Here is an 18,879-nt window from a genome sequence, read left to right as displayed (position 1 = left end):
CGGGTAGCACATACCATTTTTTATTTCCACTTTTCCCTTTAACTGATCTAAATCTCTATAAAATACCGAGGATTCACTCAACGTTATTCCTGAATAGAAAGAATATGACACAATTGACAAAAAAATCTTCAAAAACAATTCATTAAACCAACTGTGTTATGGGTGCTGAGTTTTATTGCTGGAATAATTCAAAATCCAAACGTAGAACGTACTTATTTTACAATTTTGAGGCTTATACACAACACAACGTTATCAACCTAGCAGTTTTGAAAGACAAAACGTTTTTGGAACTAGTAGCTCTTAATCCATATTAAACCCTCGTTTAATACACCAAACTTTTCAGTCTGATCAGTTTCTCGGACACTTTGAGGTCATGCTGAAACCTAAATCTCTCAGCTACAAATGGGTAAAATACTAATGTATAAACCTGTACCATTACAATAGAAAAAAACTGACCTCGAAGTACCCCTCGCATGTTATTCTTCGTGGTATAGGTAACTTCCACACCGTCGCAATCATATTTTATTATATTAACTGGGTTGCTAAGACGAATATCCAACCCCTCACTCAGAGCAATTGGAACGCAGCTGTACCCGTTTCTAACAGTTAGATGACTTCCTGATAATTCAAAGTCATCGTCTTGATCCCAGTGTTTCAAGCTGAGGTTAGTAAGTGGGGTAGCGTTGGCAAATTCGAGGTTGGCACAGTGCCAGTCAAATATTTGACGGTCATTTGAACTCATATAGACATCGCATGGTGGGTTGGCTTCTAACTCTTCAAGTTGCTTTTCAATATTTTGTACAGCTTCCTAGAGAATATTGAATAATTTAAACTTTATTAGTGTCATTAATCTAACCGATTCAAGCAGCATCTGTACTGATGACAGAATATTTTTGAATATAAGCTTATACAGAACATCGTAATCCCCAAGACATGACGTATACATTCCTGAAAAAAAATTAAGTTTCAGATTTGCCTCACCCCCCCCCCCGCCCCCCTCAATAGAAGATATGCGTGTTTGACTAATATGAAAGCTTAACTGAGAGGCGCACACAACAATATTTATCAACTATCTTTGCTTTCAGCAATTTGTTACAAGAGAAGAGGTATATTCTTTTTCATCTTCCATGGCTTACAAGCATTTTGCTCACACGACTTTCCTACAAATAAGTACACTACTATCCCCACTATAGCTCACATCGCCACTAAGCTACCCTCGGTCAACCCTCCTTCAACCTGTTCAGAGCCTTTATTTCCTCCCATGAAGTAATGACCTCTTTCCACACTGATCAAAGAGGCCTTAGTTTTCTTTTGACCTTAGCAAAATTCTCAAAAAGCACAATTTTCGGCAGCCTATAATTCTTCAGTCACCAAGCTTGACCTAATCATCTCAACCTTTTCTTATTATGTGCATATAAAAATGATAGTATCCAGAAGTCTTATGATTCGCAGCCACTACAGACTGCTGTGGACAGCCTATATGCTTTTGAAGTAAAAAGCATAACAGCTAAGCTATTGACGGCGCATAAAGGGTAAAACTGAAATTCCACTTGCTGGGTCTTTTTCACAGGGACAGGTACCATGTCGTCCAACCTTCACGACATCTGGAATCCAACCCTGAGCCCCGCATCACCAAGCAGAGAATGCCACCCTAATTTAAGTTCGTTTACTTGGTAATAAACTATTTTTTGCCGTTTCAAAAACATAATTTCTTGTTTTTAGTTGTTGTCACAAGACTCCAAGGTTCAGCTTGCTCAGCCACTATTTCTCCTTCCATTTCTCTTAGGTACCTTGGGCCTCCATATAGTAAAACAATTCCAGCCATATAACTAGCCATTACCAACGCCATAATGAAAACTCAGGAAGTTCTATGGAGTCCAATTTGAAGGGTTACTTTAATAAGTGAACCTCTTGGTTCCAATTTGAAAGTATATACAATTTCTGAACGGAAACAAATTTCTTTCGTTTTTTTGTCTCTTCGACTTAGCAAGTATCTCCTTCATATTCCAATTTAAACCGAAATATGTACGCATCAAGACACTATAGACGCTCCGTAAAATTTTAATTCATTAATAGATACTATCAAGTCTCCTTGCTTTATTCCCTTTCGTTTACCCTTACATGTGTTCCCGGTTAGAAGTTTCCTTATTGTTTTCTTTTTCTTTCTTCATAGTCCTCTAATCGCATTTAAAAACCGTATTACCTTTCGCAAGAGACATTCCAAATAGTAGTTAGCAACTAATCGTGGAAATGTGATTGGATGGAATGTATCAAAGTAAATATAAAAATCCTATACAAGAACATAACCATATTTTGTGATTGCTTGGTATTGAGAAGGTGAGAAATTCTTAAGTAATATTTGCATTCTATTTCCGTGGCTAACTCAAGTTGTATGAATTTCCACTTTATTAACGTTTTATTAGTAAATGCTCGAAAAAAAATCGATGCCATCCTTCTGATCCAAAATGAGAATTCAGAAACCTGTCTATACCAGCTAGGTAAACACATAGTTATTTGCCTTCTTTTATAAATAATTTTTCGAAAATTTGTTTTTCTTAAATGATCACTCCGACCTTGGAAGGAGTATTTCGACTCATATATTTAGTTTTAAGTATATACTTATACAAACTTTTATTAAAGTTCTAAAGAGTTTGGCCTCTATTTTAATGTTTTAGGATGAACAGAGGAGGTGATATGTCATATAATGCAGAGCTTTAGTTAGATGAAAATAGGCAGTGAAGGGGCCACCATTTCCTCACCAAAATCCAAAACTTAAATTTATAACTTTTTGCACTTCTCATACATTTACTTTCTATTATAGAAATCCCCTAAAAAACAAAATTGTAGAAAAACTCTCTGCTTTAAAAAAAAGAAACCCCAAAAAACGGAAACAGACAGCCATAAAAAGTAATGATATCAATTTCTTCCCCTCAGTGTCATAGCAAGACTCGAAAACAAATTTTGACAGTAAAAAGAAGTGAATATTTTGCTTTTCAGCCCCGTTGTAACAGCACAATCCTGAAATATCATTTTGACAGCCTACAGAAGTTAAGATTTTAAATTTCCCCTCCTTGTTATTGCGAAATGAAGATTTTCACCTCCCAGTTGGCTTTTGTGGTAATACGGACAGATTCCCGTGATAAACCTAAATTTAATTAAATACTTTTTGGCGGTATGCGACATCAGTAAAATCTTACAGAGACCCCACAAAGTGACTAAAACCTTGTTTCAAACTTGTTTGCAAAATGAAACAGTCATAATAATTAAAAACTTATTAAAACCTCAACTATTAACAACTAATTACAAAAAGAAAAACTTTCGTCCCAACCCATACCAGAGCAAACGGTCCCAACCACAAACCCACCACCTCTTCAGGGGGGCCCTCCCGCCCCTGGATCTGCCACTGAGTTTGGGGAGCTTATGGTTAAACAAATTCTCACGTAACATTTGAACTTCAGATTCCAGATGAGGCTGCAAGAACTGTATATTATTTAAACTGAAAACACAGAGAAATATGTTCGAAAAAATCGTCTTGTAGGAAATGTTTGTCATTTAAAGCTAATTGAGGAATAGTAACTACTATTTGGAATGTCTCTTGCGAAAGGTAATACGGTTTTTAAATGCGATTAGAGGACTATGAAGAAAGAAAAAGAAAACAATAAGGTAGCTTCAAAAATCTATCTATCTATCTATCTATCTATATATATAAAAATAAGTTGTCTGTCTGTTACGGCTTGCTTGAACAATCAAATATCTTTGAAAAGACAACAGTATTAAAAGAGATTGAATTTCTTAAAGAGTAAAAAACTGGTAGCTTCAAAAATCTATCTATCTATCTATATAAAAATAAATTGTCTGTCCGTTACGGCTTGCTTGAATAGTCAAATATCTTTGAAAAGACAACAGTATTAAAAGAGATTGAATTTCTTAAAGAATAAAAAACTGGTAGCTTCAAAAATCTATCTATCTATCTATCTATATATATAAAAATAAGTTGTCTGTCCGTTACGGCTTGTAAAAATAAGTTGTCTGTGGATCTGTGGATGGATCAGGTGACGTCACCTGAAAAAACTGGATCAGGTGACGTCAAAACTGAAAAAACTAAAAAAAGGCAAAAACTACAAAAAAAACTAAAAACTAATAAAAAAAATAAAAAAGCTAAAAAACTAAAAAAACTAAAAAAAGGCAAAAACTACAAAAAAAACTAAAAACTAATAAAAAAGCTAAAAAACTAAAAAAACTAAAAAAAAGGCAAAAACTACAAAAAAAACTAAAAACTAATAAAAAAAATAAAAAAGCTAAAAAACTAAAAAAACTAAAAAAACTAAAAAAAGGTAAAAAACTAAAAAAACTAAAAACTAAAAAAAACTAAAAAAAAGGAAAAAACTGAAAAATAAGCTAAAATAAAGGTAAAAACCAATAAAAAACTAAAAAAAAAACTGAAAAAACTAAAAAAAGGCAAAAACTACAAAAAAAAACTAAAAACTAATAAAAAAGTAAAAAAGCTAAAAAACTAAAAAAACTAAAAAAACTAAAAAAAGGTAAAAAACTAAAAAAAATAAAAAATAAAAAAAACTACAAAAAAGGAAAAAACTGAAAAAGAAGCTAAAATAAAGGTAAAAACCAATAAAAAACTAAAAAGAAAAAAAGGAAAAAACTAAAAAAAATTTTCATCTAAAAAACTAAAAAAAACTAAAAAAGGTAAAAACTAAAAGAACTAAAAAAGAAAAAAATAAATGACGAAACTCAAAGAGAAAGCGACCAGGACAAAAGGAATGTTCGATTAGCAATCAACAAAGCACCGGGACACAGGGAGTATAAATGACGACCAGGACATAAGTAAAAAAAAAAAACTATCTATATATATAAAAATAAGTTGTCTGTGGATCTGTGGATCGTGGATCAGGTGACGTCACCTGAAAAAACTGGATCAGGTGACGTCAAAACTGAAAAAACTAAAAAAAGGCAAAAACTACAAAAAAAACTAAAAACTAATAAAAAAAATAAAAAAGCTAAAAAACTAAAAAAAACTAAAAAAAGGCAAAAACTACAAAAAAAACTAAAAACTAATAAAAAAGCTAAAAAACTAAAAAAACTAAAAAAAAGGCAAAAACTACAAAAAAAACTAAAAACTAATAAAAAAAATAAAAAAGCTAAAAAACTAAAAAAACTAAAAAAACTAAAAAAAGGTAAAAAACTAAAAAAACTAAAAACTAAAAAAAACTAAAAAAAAGGAAAAAACTGAAAAATAAGCTAAAATAAAGGTAAAAACCAATAAAAAACTAAAAAAAAAACTGAAAAAACTAAAAAAAGGCAAAAACTACAAAAAAACTAAAAACTAATAGAAAAAGTAAAAAAGCTAAAAAACTAAAAAAACTAAAAAAAGGTAAAAAACTTAAAAAAATAAAAAATAAAAAAAAACTAAAAAAAAAGGAAAAAACTGAAAAATAAGCTAACATAAAGGTAAAAACCAATAAAAAACTAAAAAGAAAAAAAGGAAAAAACTAAAAAAAATTTTCATCTAAAAAACTAAAAAAAACTAAAAAAGGTAAAAACTAAAAGAACTAAAAAAGAAAAAAATAAATGACGACACTCAAAGAGAAAGCGACCAGGACAAAAGGAATGTTCGATTAGCAATCAACAAAGCACCGGGACACAGGGAGTATAAATGACGACCAGGACATAAGTAAAAAAAAAAATTAACAAAACTAAAAAGAAGGTAAAAACTACAAAAAAACTAAAAAGAAAAAAAAACTAAAAACTAATAAAAAAACTAAAAAATCTAAAAATCTAAATAAACTAAAAAAGAAAAAAAAAGGAAAAAAATAAAGGAGAAAAACAAAACTAAAAAACGAATGTATATACAGACCGGTACACCGGGATACAAATGACGACCGGGACACAGGGAATATAAATGACGACCGGGACACAGGGACACAACTACAACGGGGACACCGGGGGATACAGGGGGATATAAATGACGACCGGGACAAAAAAACTAAAAAGAAAAAAAAACTAAAAACTAATAAAAAAACTAAAAAATCTAAAAATCTAAATAAGCTAAAAAAGAAAAAAAAGGAAAAAAATAAAGGAGAAAAACAAAACTAAAAAACGAATGTATATACAGACCGGGACACCGGGATACAAATGACGACCGGGACACAGGGAATATAAATGACGACCGGGACAAAGGGACACAACTACAACGGGGACACCGGGGGAAACAGGGGGATGTAAATGACGACCAGGACACCGGGACAGGGAATGGTCGATTAGCAATCACCATCAACAAAGCTCAAGGGCAATCATTAGAATCATGAGGTATAGATCTGAATACAGATTGTTTTCCCATGGACCATTATATGTTGCATGTTCAAGAGTCGGTAAACCTGACAATCTATTTATATGCAAAGACAATGGGACAGCAAAGAATGTTGTATATTCGCAAGTTTTACGTAGTTAAAACCATATATATCTATATATATATATATATATATATATATATATATATATATATATATATATATATATATATATATATATCTATATATATAAAAATAAGTTGTCTGTGGATGGATGGATGGATGTGTCAGGTGACGTCACCTGAAAAAACTGGATCAGGTGACGTCAAAACTGAAAAAACTAAAAAAAGGCAAAAACTACAAAAAAAACTAAAAACTAATAAAAAAAATAAAAAAGCTAAAAAACTAAAAAAACTATAAAGGTAAAAACCAATAAAAAACTAAAAAAAAAACTGAAAAAACTAAAAAAAGGCAAAAACTACAAAAAAAACTAAAAACTAATAAAAAAAGTAAAAAAGCTAAAAAACTAAAAAAACTAAAAAAAGGTAAAAAAAGGACAAAAGGAATGTTCGATTAGCAATCAACAAAGCACCGGGACACAAACTACAAAAAAAACTAAAAACTAATAAAAAAGCTAAAAAACTAAAAAAACTAAAAAAAAGGCAAAAACTACAAAAAAACTAAAAACTAATAAAAAAAATAAAAAAGCTAAAAAACTAAAAAAACTAAAAAAACTAAAAAAAGGTAAAAAACTAAAAAAACTAAAAACTAAAAAAAAACTAAAAAAGGTAAAAACTAAAAGAACTAAAAAAGAAAAAAATAAATGACGACACTCAAAGAGAAAGCGACCAGGACAAAAGGAATGTTCGATTAGCAATCAACAAAGCACCGGGACACAGGGAGTATAAATGACGACCAGGACACAAGTAAAAAAAAAAATTAACAAAACTAAAAAGAAGGTAAAAACTACAAAAAAACTAAAAAGAAAAAAAAACTAAAAACTAATAAAAAAACTAAAAAATCTAAAAATCTAAATAAACTAAAAAAGAAAAAAAAAAGGAAAAAAATAAAGGAGAAAAACAAAACTAAAAAACGAATGTATATACAGACCGGTACACCGGGATACAAATGGCGACCGGGACACAGGGAATATAAATGACGACCGGGACACAGGGACACAACTACAACGGGGACACCGGGGGAAACAGGGGGATATAAATGACGACCGGGACAAAAAAACTAAAAAGAAAAAAAAACTAAAAACTAATAAAAAAACTAAAAAATCTAAAAATCTAAATAAGCTAAAAAAGAAAAAAAAAGGAAAAAAATAAAGGAGAAAAACAAAACTAAAAAACGAATGTATATACAGACCGGGACACCGGGATACAAATGACGACCGGGACCCGGGACACAGGGAATATAAATGACGACCGGGACACAGGGACACAACTACAACGGGGACACCGGGGGAAACAGGGGGATGTAAATGACGACCGGGACACCGGGACAGGGAATGGTCGATTAGCAATCACCATCAACAAAGCTCAAGGGCAATCATTAGAATCATGAGGTATAGATCTGAATACAGATTGTTTTCCCATGGACCATTATATGTTGCATGTTCAAGAGTCGGTAAACCTGACAATCTATTTATATGCAAAGACAATGGGACAGCAAAGAATGTTGTATATTCGCAAGTTTTACGTAGTTAAAACCATATATATATATCTATCTATATTCACAGGTGGGACATAGGGACACAACTACAATGGCGCGTAACTATTATGGCGCGTAACGACTTACGCGCGCGGGGGGGCTTGGGGGGGGGGCGCGAAGCGCCCCCACCAACTAGGTGTTGGGGTGGCGCGAAGCGCCACCCCAACAGCTAGTATATAAAAATAAGTTGTCTGTCTGTGGATGTGTGGATGGATGTGTGGATGGATGTGTCAGGTGACGTCACCTGAAAAAACTGGATTAGGTGACGTCAAAACTGAAAAAACTAAAAAAAGGCAAAAACTACAAAAAAAAACTAAAAACTAATAAAAAAAATAAAAAAGCTAAAAAACTAAAAAAACTATAAAGGTAAAAACCAATAAAAAACTAAAAAAAAAACTGAAAAAACTAAAAAAAGGCAAAAACTACAAAAAAAAACTAAAAACTAATAAAAAAAGTAAAAAAGCTAAAAAACTAAAAAAACTAAAAAAACTAAAAAAAGGTAAAAAACTAAAAAAAATAAAAAATAAAAAAAAACTAAAAAAAAGGAAAAAACTGAAAAATAAGCTAAAATAAAGGTAAAAACCAATAAAAAACTAAAAAAAAAAAGGAAAAAACTAATAAATGACGACACTCAAAGAGAAAGCGACCAGGACAAAAAACTAAAAAAAAAGGCAAAAACTACAAAAAAACTAAAAACTAATAAAAAAAATAAAAAAGCTAAAAAACTAAAAAAACTAAAAAAAGGTAAAAAACTAAAAAAACTAAAAACTAAAAAAAAACTAAAAAAGGTAAAAACTAAAAGAACTAAAAAAGAAAAAAATAAATGACGACACTCAAAGAGAAAGCGACCAGGACAAAAGGAATGTTCGATTAGCAATCAACAAAGCACCGGGACACAGGGAGTATAAATGACGACCAGGACACAAGTAAAAAAAAAATTAACAAAACTAAAAAGAAGGTAAAAACTACAAAAAAACTAAAAAGAAAAAAAAACTAAAAACTAATAAAAAAACTAAAAAATCTAAAAATCTAAATAAACTAAAAAAGAAAAAAAAGGAAAAAAATAAAGGAGAAAAACAAAACTAAAAAACGAATGTATATACAGACCGGTACACCGGGATACAAATGACGACCGGGACACAGGGAATATAAATAACGACCGGGACACAGGGACACAACTACAACGGGGACACCGGGGGAAACAGGGGGATATAAATGACGACCGGGACAAAAAAACTAAAAAGAAATAAAAACTAAAAACTAATAAAAAAAACTAAAAAATCTAAAAATCTAAATAAGCTAAAAAAGAAAAAAAAAGGAAAAAAATAAAGGAGAAAAACAAAACTAAAAAACGAATGTATATACAGACCGGGACACCGGGATACAAATGATGACCGGGACGCGGGACACAGGGAATATAAATGACGACCGGGACACAGGGACACAACTACAACGGGGACACCGGGGGAAACAGGGGGATAACCTGACAATCTATTTATATGCAAAGACAATGGGACAGCAAAGAATGTTGTATATTCGCAAGTTTTACGTAGTTAAAACCATATATATATATATATATCTATATTCACAGGTGGGACATAGGGACACAACTACAATGGCGCGTAACTATTATGGCGCGTAACGACTTACGCGCGCGGGGGGGCTTGGGAGGAGCGCGAAGCGCCACCACCAACTAGGTGTTGGGGTGGCGCGAAGCGCCACCCCAACAGCTAGTATATATATATATATCTATATTCACAGGTGGGACATAGGGACACAACTACAATGGCGCGTAACTATTATGGCGCGTAACGACTTACGCGCGCGGGGGGGCTTGGGGGGGGCGCGAAGCGCCCCCACCAACTAGGTGTTGGGGTGGCGCGAAGCGCCACCCCAACAGCTAGTATATATATATATCTATATATATAAAAATAAGTTGTCTGTGTGTGGATCTGTGGATCAGTTGACGTCATGTTTGTTCGCATATGACGTCTGAATTATTTCACACTAATACAAAAGAAGAAAAAAACTAAAAAAGGTAAAAACTACAAAAAAAAACTACAAAGAAAAAAAAACTAAAAAAGCTAAAAAACTAAAAAAAAACTAAAAAAAGGTAAAAATCTAATAACTAAAAAAAAACTGAAAAAAATAAAAAAAAGGCAAAAACTACAAAAAAAATAAAAACTAATAAAAAAACTAAAAAAGCTAAAAAACTAAAAAAACTAAAAAAAACTAAAAAAAGGTAAAAAACTAAAAAAAACTAAAAACTAAAAAAGAAAAAAACTAAAAAAAAGGAAAAAACTGAAAAATAAAAGAGAAAAAGAAAACTAAAAAAATATGAATAAATATATATAAAAATAAGTTGTTTGTGGGTTATGTCTGTCTGTCTGTCTGTCGAGTGACGTCGTGTTTGTCCGCATATGACGTCTGAATTATTTCACACTAATACAAAAGAAGAAAAAAAACTAAAAAAGGTTAAAAACTACAAAAAAAACTAAAAAGAAAAAAAAATAAAAAAGCTAAAAAACTAAAAAAAACTAAAAAAAGGTAAAAAACGAAAAACTAAAAAAAACTGAAAAAACTAAAAAAGGCAAAAACTAAAAAAAAACTAAAAACTAATAAAAAAACTAAAAAAGCTAAAAAACTAAAAAAACTAAAAAAACTAAAAAAAGGTAAAAAACAAAAAAAAAACTAAAAACTAAAAAAGAAAAAACTAAAAAAAAGGAAAAAACTGAAAAATAAGAGAAAAAGAAAAGTAAAAAAATATTAATAAATATAAAAAATATAAATATAAATATAATACAAATTAGCAATCAACAAAGCACCGAGACACAATCACCATCAACAAAGCTCAAGGGCAATCATTAGAATCATGAGGTATAGATCTGAATACGGATTGTTTTCCCATGGACCATTATATGTTGCATGTTCAAGAGTCGGTAAACCTGACAATCTATTTATATGCACAGACAATGGGACAGCAAAGAATGTTGTATATTCGCAAGTTTTACGTAGTTAAAAACATATATATATATATATATATATATATATATATATATATATATATATATATATATATATATATATATATATATATATATATATATATATATCTATATATATAAAAATAAGTTGTCTGTGGATGGATGGATGGATGGATGTGTGGATGGATGTGTCAGGTGACGTCACCTGAAAAAACTGGATTAGGTGACGTCAAAACTGAAAAAACTAAAAAAAGGCAAAAACTACAAAAAAAAACTAAAAACTAATAAAAAAAATAAAAAAGCTAAAAAACTAAAAAAACTATAAAGGTAAAAACCAATAAAAAACTAAAAAAAAAACTGAAAAAACTAAAAAAAGGCAAAAACTACAAAAAAAAACTAAAAACTAATAAAAAAAGTAAAAAAGCTAAAAAACTAAAAAAACTAAAAAAACTAAAAAAAGGTAAAAAAATAAAAAAAATAAAAAATAAAAAAAAACTAAAAAAAAGGAAAAAACTGAAAAATAAGCTAAAATAAAGGTAAAAACCAATAAAAAACTAAAAAAAAAAAAGGAAAAAACTAATAAATGACGACACTGAAAGAGAAAGCGACCAGGACAAAAAACTAAAAAAAAAGGCAAAAACTACAAAAAAACTAAAAACTAATAAAAAAAATAAAAAAGCTAAAAAACTAAAAAAACTAAAAAAAGGTAAAAAACTAAAAAAACTAAAAACTAAAAAAAAACTAAAAAAGGTAAAAACTAAAAGAACTAAAAAAGAAAAAAATAAATGACGACACTCAAAGAGAAAGCGACCAGGACAAAAGGAATGTTCGATTAGCAATCAACAAAGCACCGGGACACAGGGAGTATAAATGACGACCAGGACACAAGTAAAAAAAAAAATTAACAAAACTAAAAAGAAGGTAAAAACTACAAAAAAACTAAAAAGAAAAAAAAACTAAAAACTAATAAAAAAACTAAAAAATCTAAAAATCTAAATAAACTAAAAAAGAAAAAAAAAGGAAAAAAATAAAGGAGAAAAACAAAACTAAAAAACGAATGTATATACAGACCGGTACACCGGGATACAAATGACGACCGGGACACAGGGAATATAAATAACGACCGGGACACAGGGACACAACTACAACGGGGACACCGGGGGAAACAGGGGGATATAAATGACGACCGGGACAAAAAAACTAAAAAGAAATAAAAACTAAAAACTAATAAAAAAAACTAAAAAATCTAAAAATCTAAATAAGCTAAAAAAGAAAAAAAAAGGAAAAAAATAAAGGAGAAAAACAAAACTAAAAAACGAATGTATATACAGACCGGGACACCGGGATACAAATGATGACCGGGACGCGGGACACAGGGAATATAAATGACGACCGGGACACAGGGACACAACTACAACGGGGACACCGGGGGAAACAGGGGGATAACCTGACAATCTATTTATATGCAAAGACAATGGGACAGCAAAGAATGTTGTATATTCGCAAGTTTTACGTAGTTAAAACCATATATATATATATATATCTATATTCACAGGTGGGACATAGGGACACAACTACAATGGCGCGTAACTATTATGGCGCGTAACGACTTACGCGCGCGGGGGGGCTTGGGGGGGGCGCGAAGCGCCCCCACCAACTAGGTGTTGGGGTGGCGCGAAGCGCCACCCCAACAGCTAGTATATATATATATATATATATATATATATATATATATATATATATATATATATATATATATATATATATATATATATATATATATATATATATCTATCTATATTCACAGGTGGGACATAGGGACACAACTACAATGGCGCGTAACTGATATGGCGCGTAACGACTTACGCGCGCGGGGGGACTGGGGGGGGGGCGCGAAGCGCCCCCACCAACTAGGTGTTGGGGTGGCGCGAAGCGCCACCCCAACAGCTAGTAGATATATATATATATATATATATATATATATATATATATATATATATCTATATATATATAAAAATAAGTTGTCTGTCTGTCTGTGGATCAGGTGACGTCATGTTTCTGTGTCCACTGACGTCATGAAATTAGTTGTCGTCATTTTTGCTTTGACGGTGACGTCATTCAAGATATTTAAGACATATGTTCACGTAGAAATCTATTAATGTTTAAGTTTACAATGACTGATGAACTTACCATGGCAAAAGCCGATGAAGATGCTCAAAGATTCTATGCCAAAAAACTTGCTGCTGATAGAGAAAGTCAGAAAAGAAAGCGTGCCGAGGAATCAAAAGAACAGCAAGGAAACAGGCTTGAGGCTAAAGAACGCAAAACCGCGCAGTTAGATGAAGATCCACCTGGGCAGCGAGAGTCAAAACATATCAAAACTGAAAATGATAGCGATGATGATTGGGTTTGGGATTTTGACTTGGATAAGGTCATCAATGCCTACCAGATTTTAGTTAAAAAAAAACAAAGGTTCGGCGATATGTATTTCATAGTGAAGCTGAAAAATAAAGAAGAAAAAGAAAACTGAAAAAAGAAAAAATGTAAAAAACTAAAAAATACTAAAAAGAAAAACACTCAAAGAGAAATTACAGACCGGGACACAAATGACGACCGGGACAGAGGGAATATAAATAACGACCGGGACACTCAAAGAGAAATTACAGACTGGGATACCGGGACACAAATGACGACCGGGAGTGATCTATTGTCGTATGTACAAAATAACATTTCCAAGTTAACGTCGGAACAAAAAGACATTTATGATACGATACTCAATTTCAGGACGTATACAACTACCTGCTGATTTCTGTAATTTAGTGACGTCCAAAAATGAATTGATTGAAAAAGTATTTCCGAATATTCTAAAAAATTATAAAAATAATAAATGGCTAAGTGAAAGAGCGATTCTTGCACCCAAAAATATAGACGTCCACGAAATCAACACTATATTTTTGACCAAGATTCGAGACCAGGCAGTCCTTTACAAGTCAGTCGACACAGTTTTGGAACCAAATGAAGCGGTTAATTATCCATCAAAATTTTTAAATTCCATAGATCCTTCAGAGTTTCCACCACACGTGCTACAACTAAAAATAGGTGTACCAATAATACTTTTAAGAAATATCAACCCACCAAAGCTTTGCAATGGCACGCGACTTGCCGTAAAAAAAACAATGGAAAACCTAATAGAGGCCACAATCTTGACAGGGCCTTTTGAGGGTGAGGCTGTTCTTATTCCTCGTATTCCCATGATTCCAACGGATCTGCCTTTTCAATTTAAAAGATTGCAATTCCCAATTCGATTAGCATTTCCAATCACCATTAACAAAGCTCAAGGTCAATCATTAGAAAAATGTGGTATAGATCTTAATACTGATTGTTTTTCCCATGGACAATTGTACGTTGCATGTTCGAGGGTCGGTAAACCTGACAATCTATTTATATGCAGCGACAATTGGACAGCGAAGAATGTTGTATATTCGCAAGTTTTACGCAGTTAATTTATACTGTATCTATCTATCTATCTATATAAAAACGAGTTGTGTGTATGCATGTTTGTTTGTTTGTAAAAAGAGCGTTTGCATATGACGTCATTATTAGTACATACGGCTTTCTATATGCACAGACAATGGGAAAGCCAAGAATGTTGTATATTCGCAATTTTTACGCAGTTTGAAACACATATATAAATCTATCTATATTCACAGGTTGGACACAGGGACACAACTACAATGGCGCGTAACTAATATGGCGCGTAACAACTTACGCGCGCGGGGGGGCTTGGGGGGGCGCGAAGCGCCCCACCAACTAGGTGTTGGGGTGGCGCGAAGCGCCACCCCAACAGCTAGTATATATATATATATATATATATATATATATATATATATATATATATATATATATATATATATATATATATATATATATATATATATATATATATATATATATATATATACATATATATATATATATATATATATATATATATATATATATATATATATATATATATATATATATATATATATATATATATATCTATATATATAAAAATAAGTTGTCTGTCTGTGTGTCTGTCTGTCAGGTGACGTCATGTTTCTGTGTCGACTGACGTCATGAAGTAAGTTGTCGTCATTTTTGCTATGACGGTGACGTCATTAACGGTATTTAAGACATTTGTTCACGGAAAAATGTTTAATTGTAAAATGACTGAAGAACCTACAATGGCAACAGCCGAGGAAGCTGCTCAAAGAGTTTATGCCAAAAAACTTGCTGCTGATAGAGAAAGTAAGAAAAGAAAGCGTTCCGAGGAATCACAAGAACAGCAAGAAAACAGGCTTGCAGCTGATAGAGAAAGTAAGAAAAGAAAGCGTGCCGGGGAATCACAAGAACAGCAAGAAAACAGGCTTGCGGCTAAAGAATGCAAAACCGCGCAGTTAGATGAAAATCCACCTGGACAGCGAGAGTCAAAACATATCAAAACTGAAAATGATAGCGATGATGATTGGGTTTGGGATTTTGACTTGGATAAGGTCATCAATGCCTACCAGATTTAAGTTAAAAAAACAAAGGTTCGTCGATATGTACTTCATAGTGACGCTGAAAAATAAAGAAGAAAAAGAAAACTGAAAAAAGAAAAAAGGTAAAAACTAAAACAAAACTAAAAAGAAAAAACACTCAAAGAGAAATTACAGACCGGGACACAAATGACGACCGAGACAGAGGGAATATAAGTGACGAGCGGGAACCTCAAAGAGAAATTACAGACTGGGACACCCGGACACAAATCACGACCGGGACACAGGGAATATAAATGACGACCGGGACATAGGGACAAAACTACAGCGGGGACGCCGGGGGCACAGGCGGGATATATAAATGACGACTGGGACACAGGGATTGTTCGAATAGAAATTACAGACCGGGACACCGGGACACAAATGACGACCAGGACACCGGGACACAGGGAATATAAATGACGACCGGGACACTCAATGAGAAATTACAAACTGGGACACCGGGACACAAATGACGACCGGGACACAGGGAATATAAATGACGACCGGGACACAGGGACACATCATTAGAATAATGAGGTATAGATCTGAATATGGATTGTTTTTCCCATGCACAATTATATGCTGCATGTTCAAGAGTCAGTAAACCTGACAATCTATTTATATGCACAGACAATGGGACAGCGAAGAATGTTGTATATTCGCATGTTTTACGTAGTTAAAAACATATATTTATATCTATCTTTATTCACAGGTGGGACATAGGGACACAACTACAATGGCGCGTAACGACTTACCCGCTTGGGGGGGCTCGGGGGGGGCGCGAAGCGCCCACAAACTAGGTGTTGGGGTGGCGCGAAGCGCCACCCCAACAGCTAGTATATTTTTATATATATATGTATATATATATATATATATATATATATAAATACTAGCTGTTGGGGTGGCGCTTCGCGCCACCCCAACACCTAGTTGGTGGGGCGCTTCGCGCCCCCCCAAGCCCCCCCGCGCGCGTATGTCGTTACGCGCCATATTAGTTACGCGCCATTGTAGTTGTGTCCCTGTGTCCCACCTGTGAATATAGATAGATTTATATATTTGTTTCAAACTACGTAAAAATTGCGAATATACAACATTTTTGGCTTTCCCACTACTGGGAGCTTTCCGTTTCCAATTGCCAGCAATTGATCTGAAAATGTTTGACCAGAGTCATCGTTTTGCAATCGGACACGCATATTTGTAGTTAATTTTAATATTTTTACGTGTGCCCATAAATTAGAATTTTTCAGGCAAGCATTCATTTCGTCTGCAGGAGTTAAACTACGAAAAATTGCGAATATACAACATTCTTGGCTTTCCCATTGTCTGTGCATATACAAAGCCGTATGTACTAATAATGACGTCATATGCAAACGCTCTTTTACAAACAAACAAACATGCATACTTAACCGCTTCAATTGGTTCCAAAACTGTGTCGATTGACTTGTAAAGGACTGCCTGGTCTCGAATCTTGGTCAAAACAATATTGTTGATTTCGTGGACGTCTATATTTTTGGGTGCAAGAATCGCTCTTTCACTTAGCCATTTATTATTTTTATAATTTTTTAGAATATTCGGAAATACTTTTTCAATCAATTCATTTTTGGACGTCACTAAATTACAGAAATCAGCAGGTAGTTGTATACGTCCTGAAATTGAGTATCGTATCATAAATGTCTTTTTGTTCCGACGTTAACTTGGAAATGTTATTTTGTACATACGACAATAGATCACTCCCGGTCGTCATTTGTGTCCGGTATCCCAGTCTGTAATTTCTCTTTGAGTGTCCCGGTCGTTATTTATATTCCCTCTGTCCCGGTCGTCATTTGTGTCCCGGTCTGTAATTTCTCTTTGAGTGTTTTTCTTTTTAGTATTTTTTAGTTTTTTACATTTTTTCTTTTTTCAGTTTTCTTTTCTTCTTTATTTTTCAGCTTCACTATGAAATACATATCGCCGAACCTTTGTTTTTTTTTAACTAAAATCTGGTAGGCATTGATGACCTTATCCAAGTCAAAATCCCAAACCCAATCATCATCGCTATCATTTTCAGTTTTGATATGTTTTGACTCTCGCTGCCCAGGTGGATCTTCATCTAACTGCGCGGTTTTGCGTTCTTTAGCCTCAAGCCTGTTTCCTTGCTGTTCTTTTGATTCCTCGGCACGCTTTCTTTTCTGACTTTCTCTATCAGCAGCAAGTTTTTTGGCATAGAATCTTTGAGCATCTTCATCGGCTTTTGCCATGGTAAGTTCATCAGTCATTGTAAACTTAAACATTAATAGATTTCTACGTGAACATATGTCTTAAATATCTTGAATGACGTCACCGTCAAAGCAAAAATGACGACAACTAATTTCATGACGTCAGTGGACACAGAAACATGACGTCACCTGATCCACAGACAGACAGACAACTTATTTTTATATATATATAGATATATATATATATATATATATATATATATATATATATATATATATATATATATATCTACTAGCTGTTGGGGTGGCGCTTCGCGCCACCCCAACACCTAGTTGGTGGGGGCGCTTCGCGCCCCCCCCCCAGCCCCCCGCGCGCGTAAGTCGTTACGCGCCATATCAGTTACGCGCCATTGTAGTTGTGTCCCTATGTCCCACCTGTGAATATAGATAGATATATATATATATATATATATATATATATATATATATATATATATATATATATATTATATATATATATATATATATATATATATATATATATATATATATATATATATATATATATATATATATATATATATATATATATATATATATATATATATTTATATATATATATATATATATATATATATATATATATATATATATATATATATATATATATATATATATATATATATATGTTTTTAACTACGTAAAACTTGCGAATATACAACATTCTTTGCTGTCCCATTGTCTGTGCATATAAATAGATTGTCAGGTTTACCGACTCTTGAACATGCAACATATAATGGTCCATGGGAAAACAATCCGTATTCAGATCTATACCTCATGATTCTAATGATTGCCCTTGAGCTTTGTTGATGGTGATTGCTAATCGACCATTCCCTGAGTCGCCATCGTCATTTATATATCCCCCTGTGCACCCCGGCGTCCCCTTTGTAGTTATGTCCCTGTGTCCCGGTCGTCATTTATATTCCCTGTGTCCCGGTCGTCATTTGTGTCCCGGTGTTCCAGTCTGTGATTTCTCTTTGAGTGTCCCGGGCGTCATTTATATTCCTTGTGTCCCGGTGTCCCGGTCGTCATTTATATCCCCCTGTGCCCCCCAGCG

General features: G+C 32.9%; 1 protein-coding gene across 1 annotated transcript in view; it reads right to left on the bottom strand.

Moving 5' to 3' along the window:
- LOC136038634 (lysine-specific histone demethylase 1A-like) overlaps nucleotides 1-18,879 on the bottom strand; it is a gene marked incomplete at its 3' end in the record, with an annotated part of 406,525 nt that overhangs the window by 8,190 nt on the left and 379,456 nt on the right. Inside the window, 1 exon segment of the mRNA XM_065721879.1 lies at nucleotides 457-808. Within this exon segment, the coding sequence (XP_065577951.1) occupies nucleotides 457-808 (352 nt within the window).

This window comes from Artemia franciscana, chromosome 18 (assembly GCF_032884065.1).
Source record: "Artemia franciscana chromosome 18, ASM3288406v1, whole genome shotgun sequence".
NCBI classification, from domain to species: Eukaryota; Metazoa; Arthropoda; class Branchiopoda; order Anostraca; family Artemiidae; genus Artemia; species Artemia franciscana.
The sequence above is the reverse complement of the archived record's forward strand: the minus strand, read 5'-3'. Positions and strand labels throughout refer to the sequence as shown.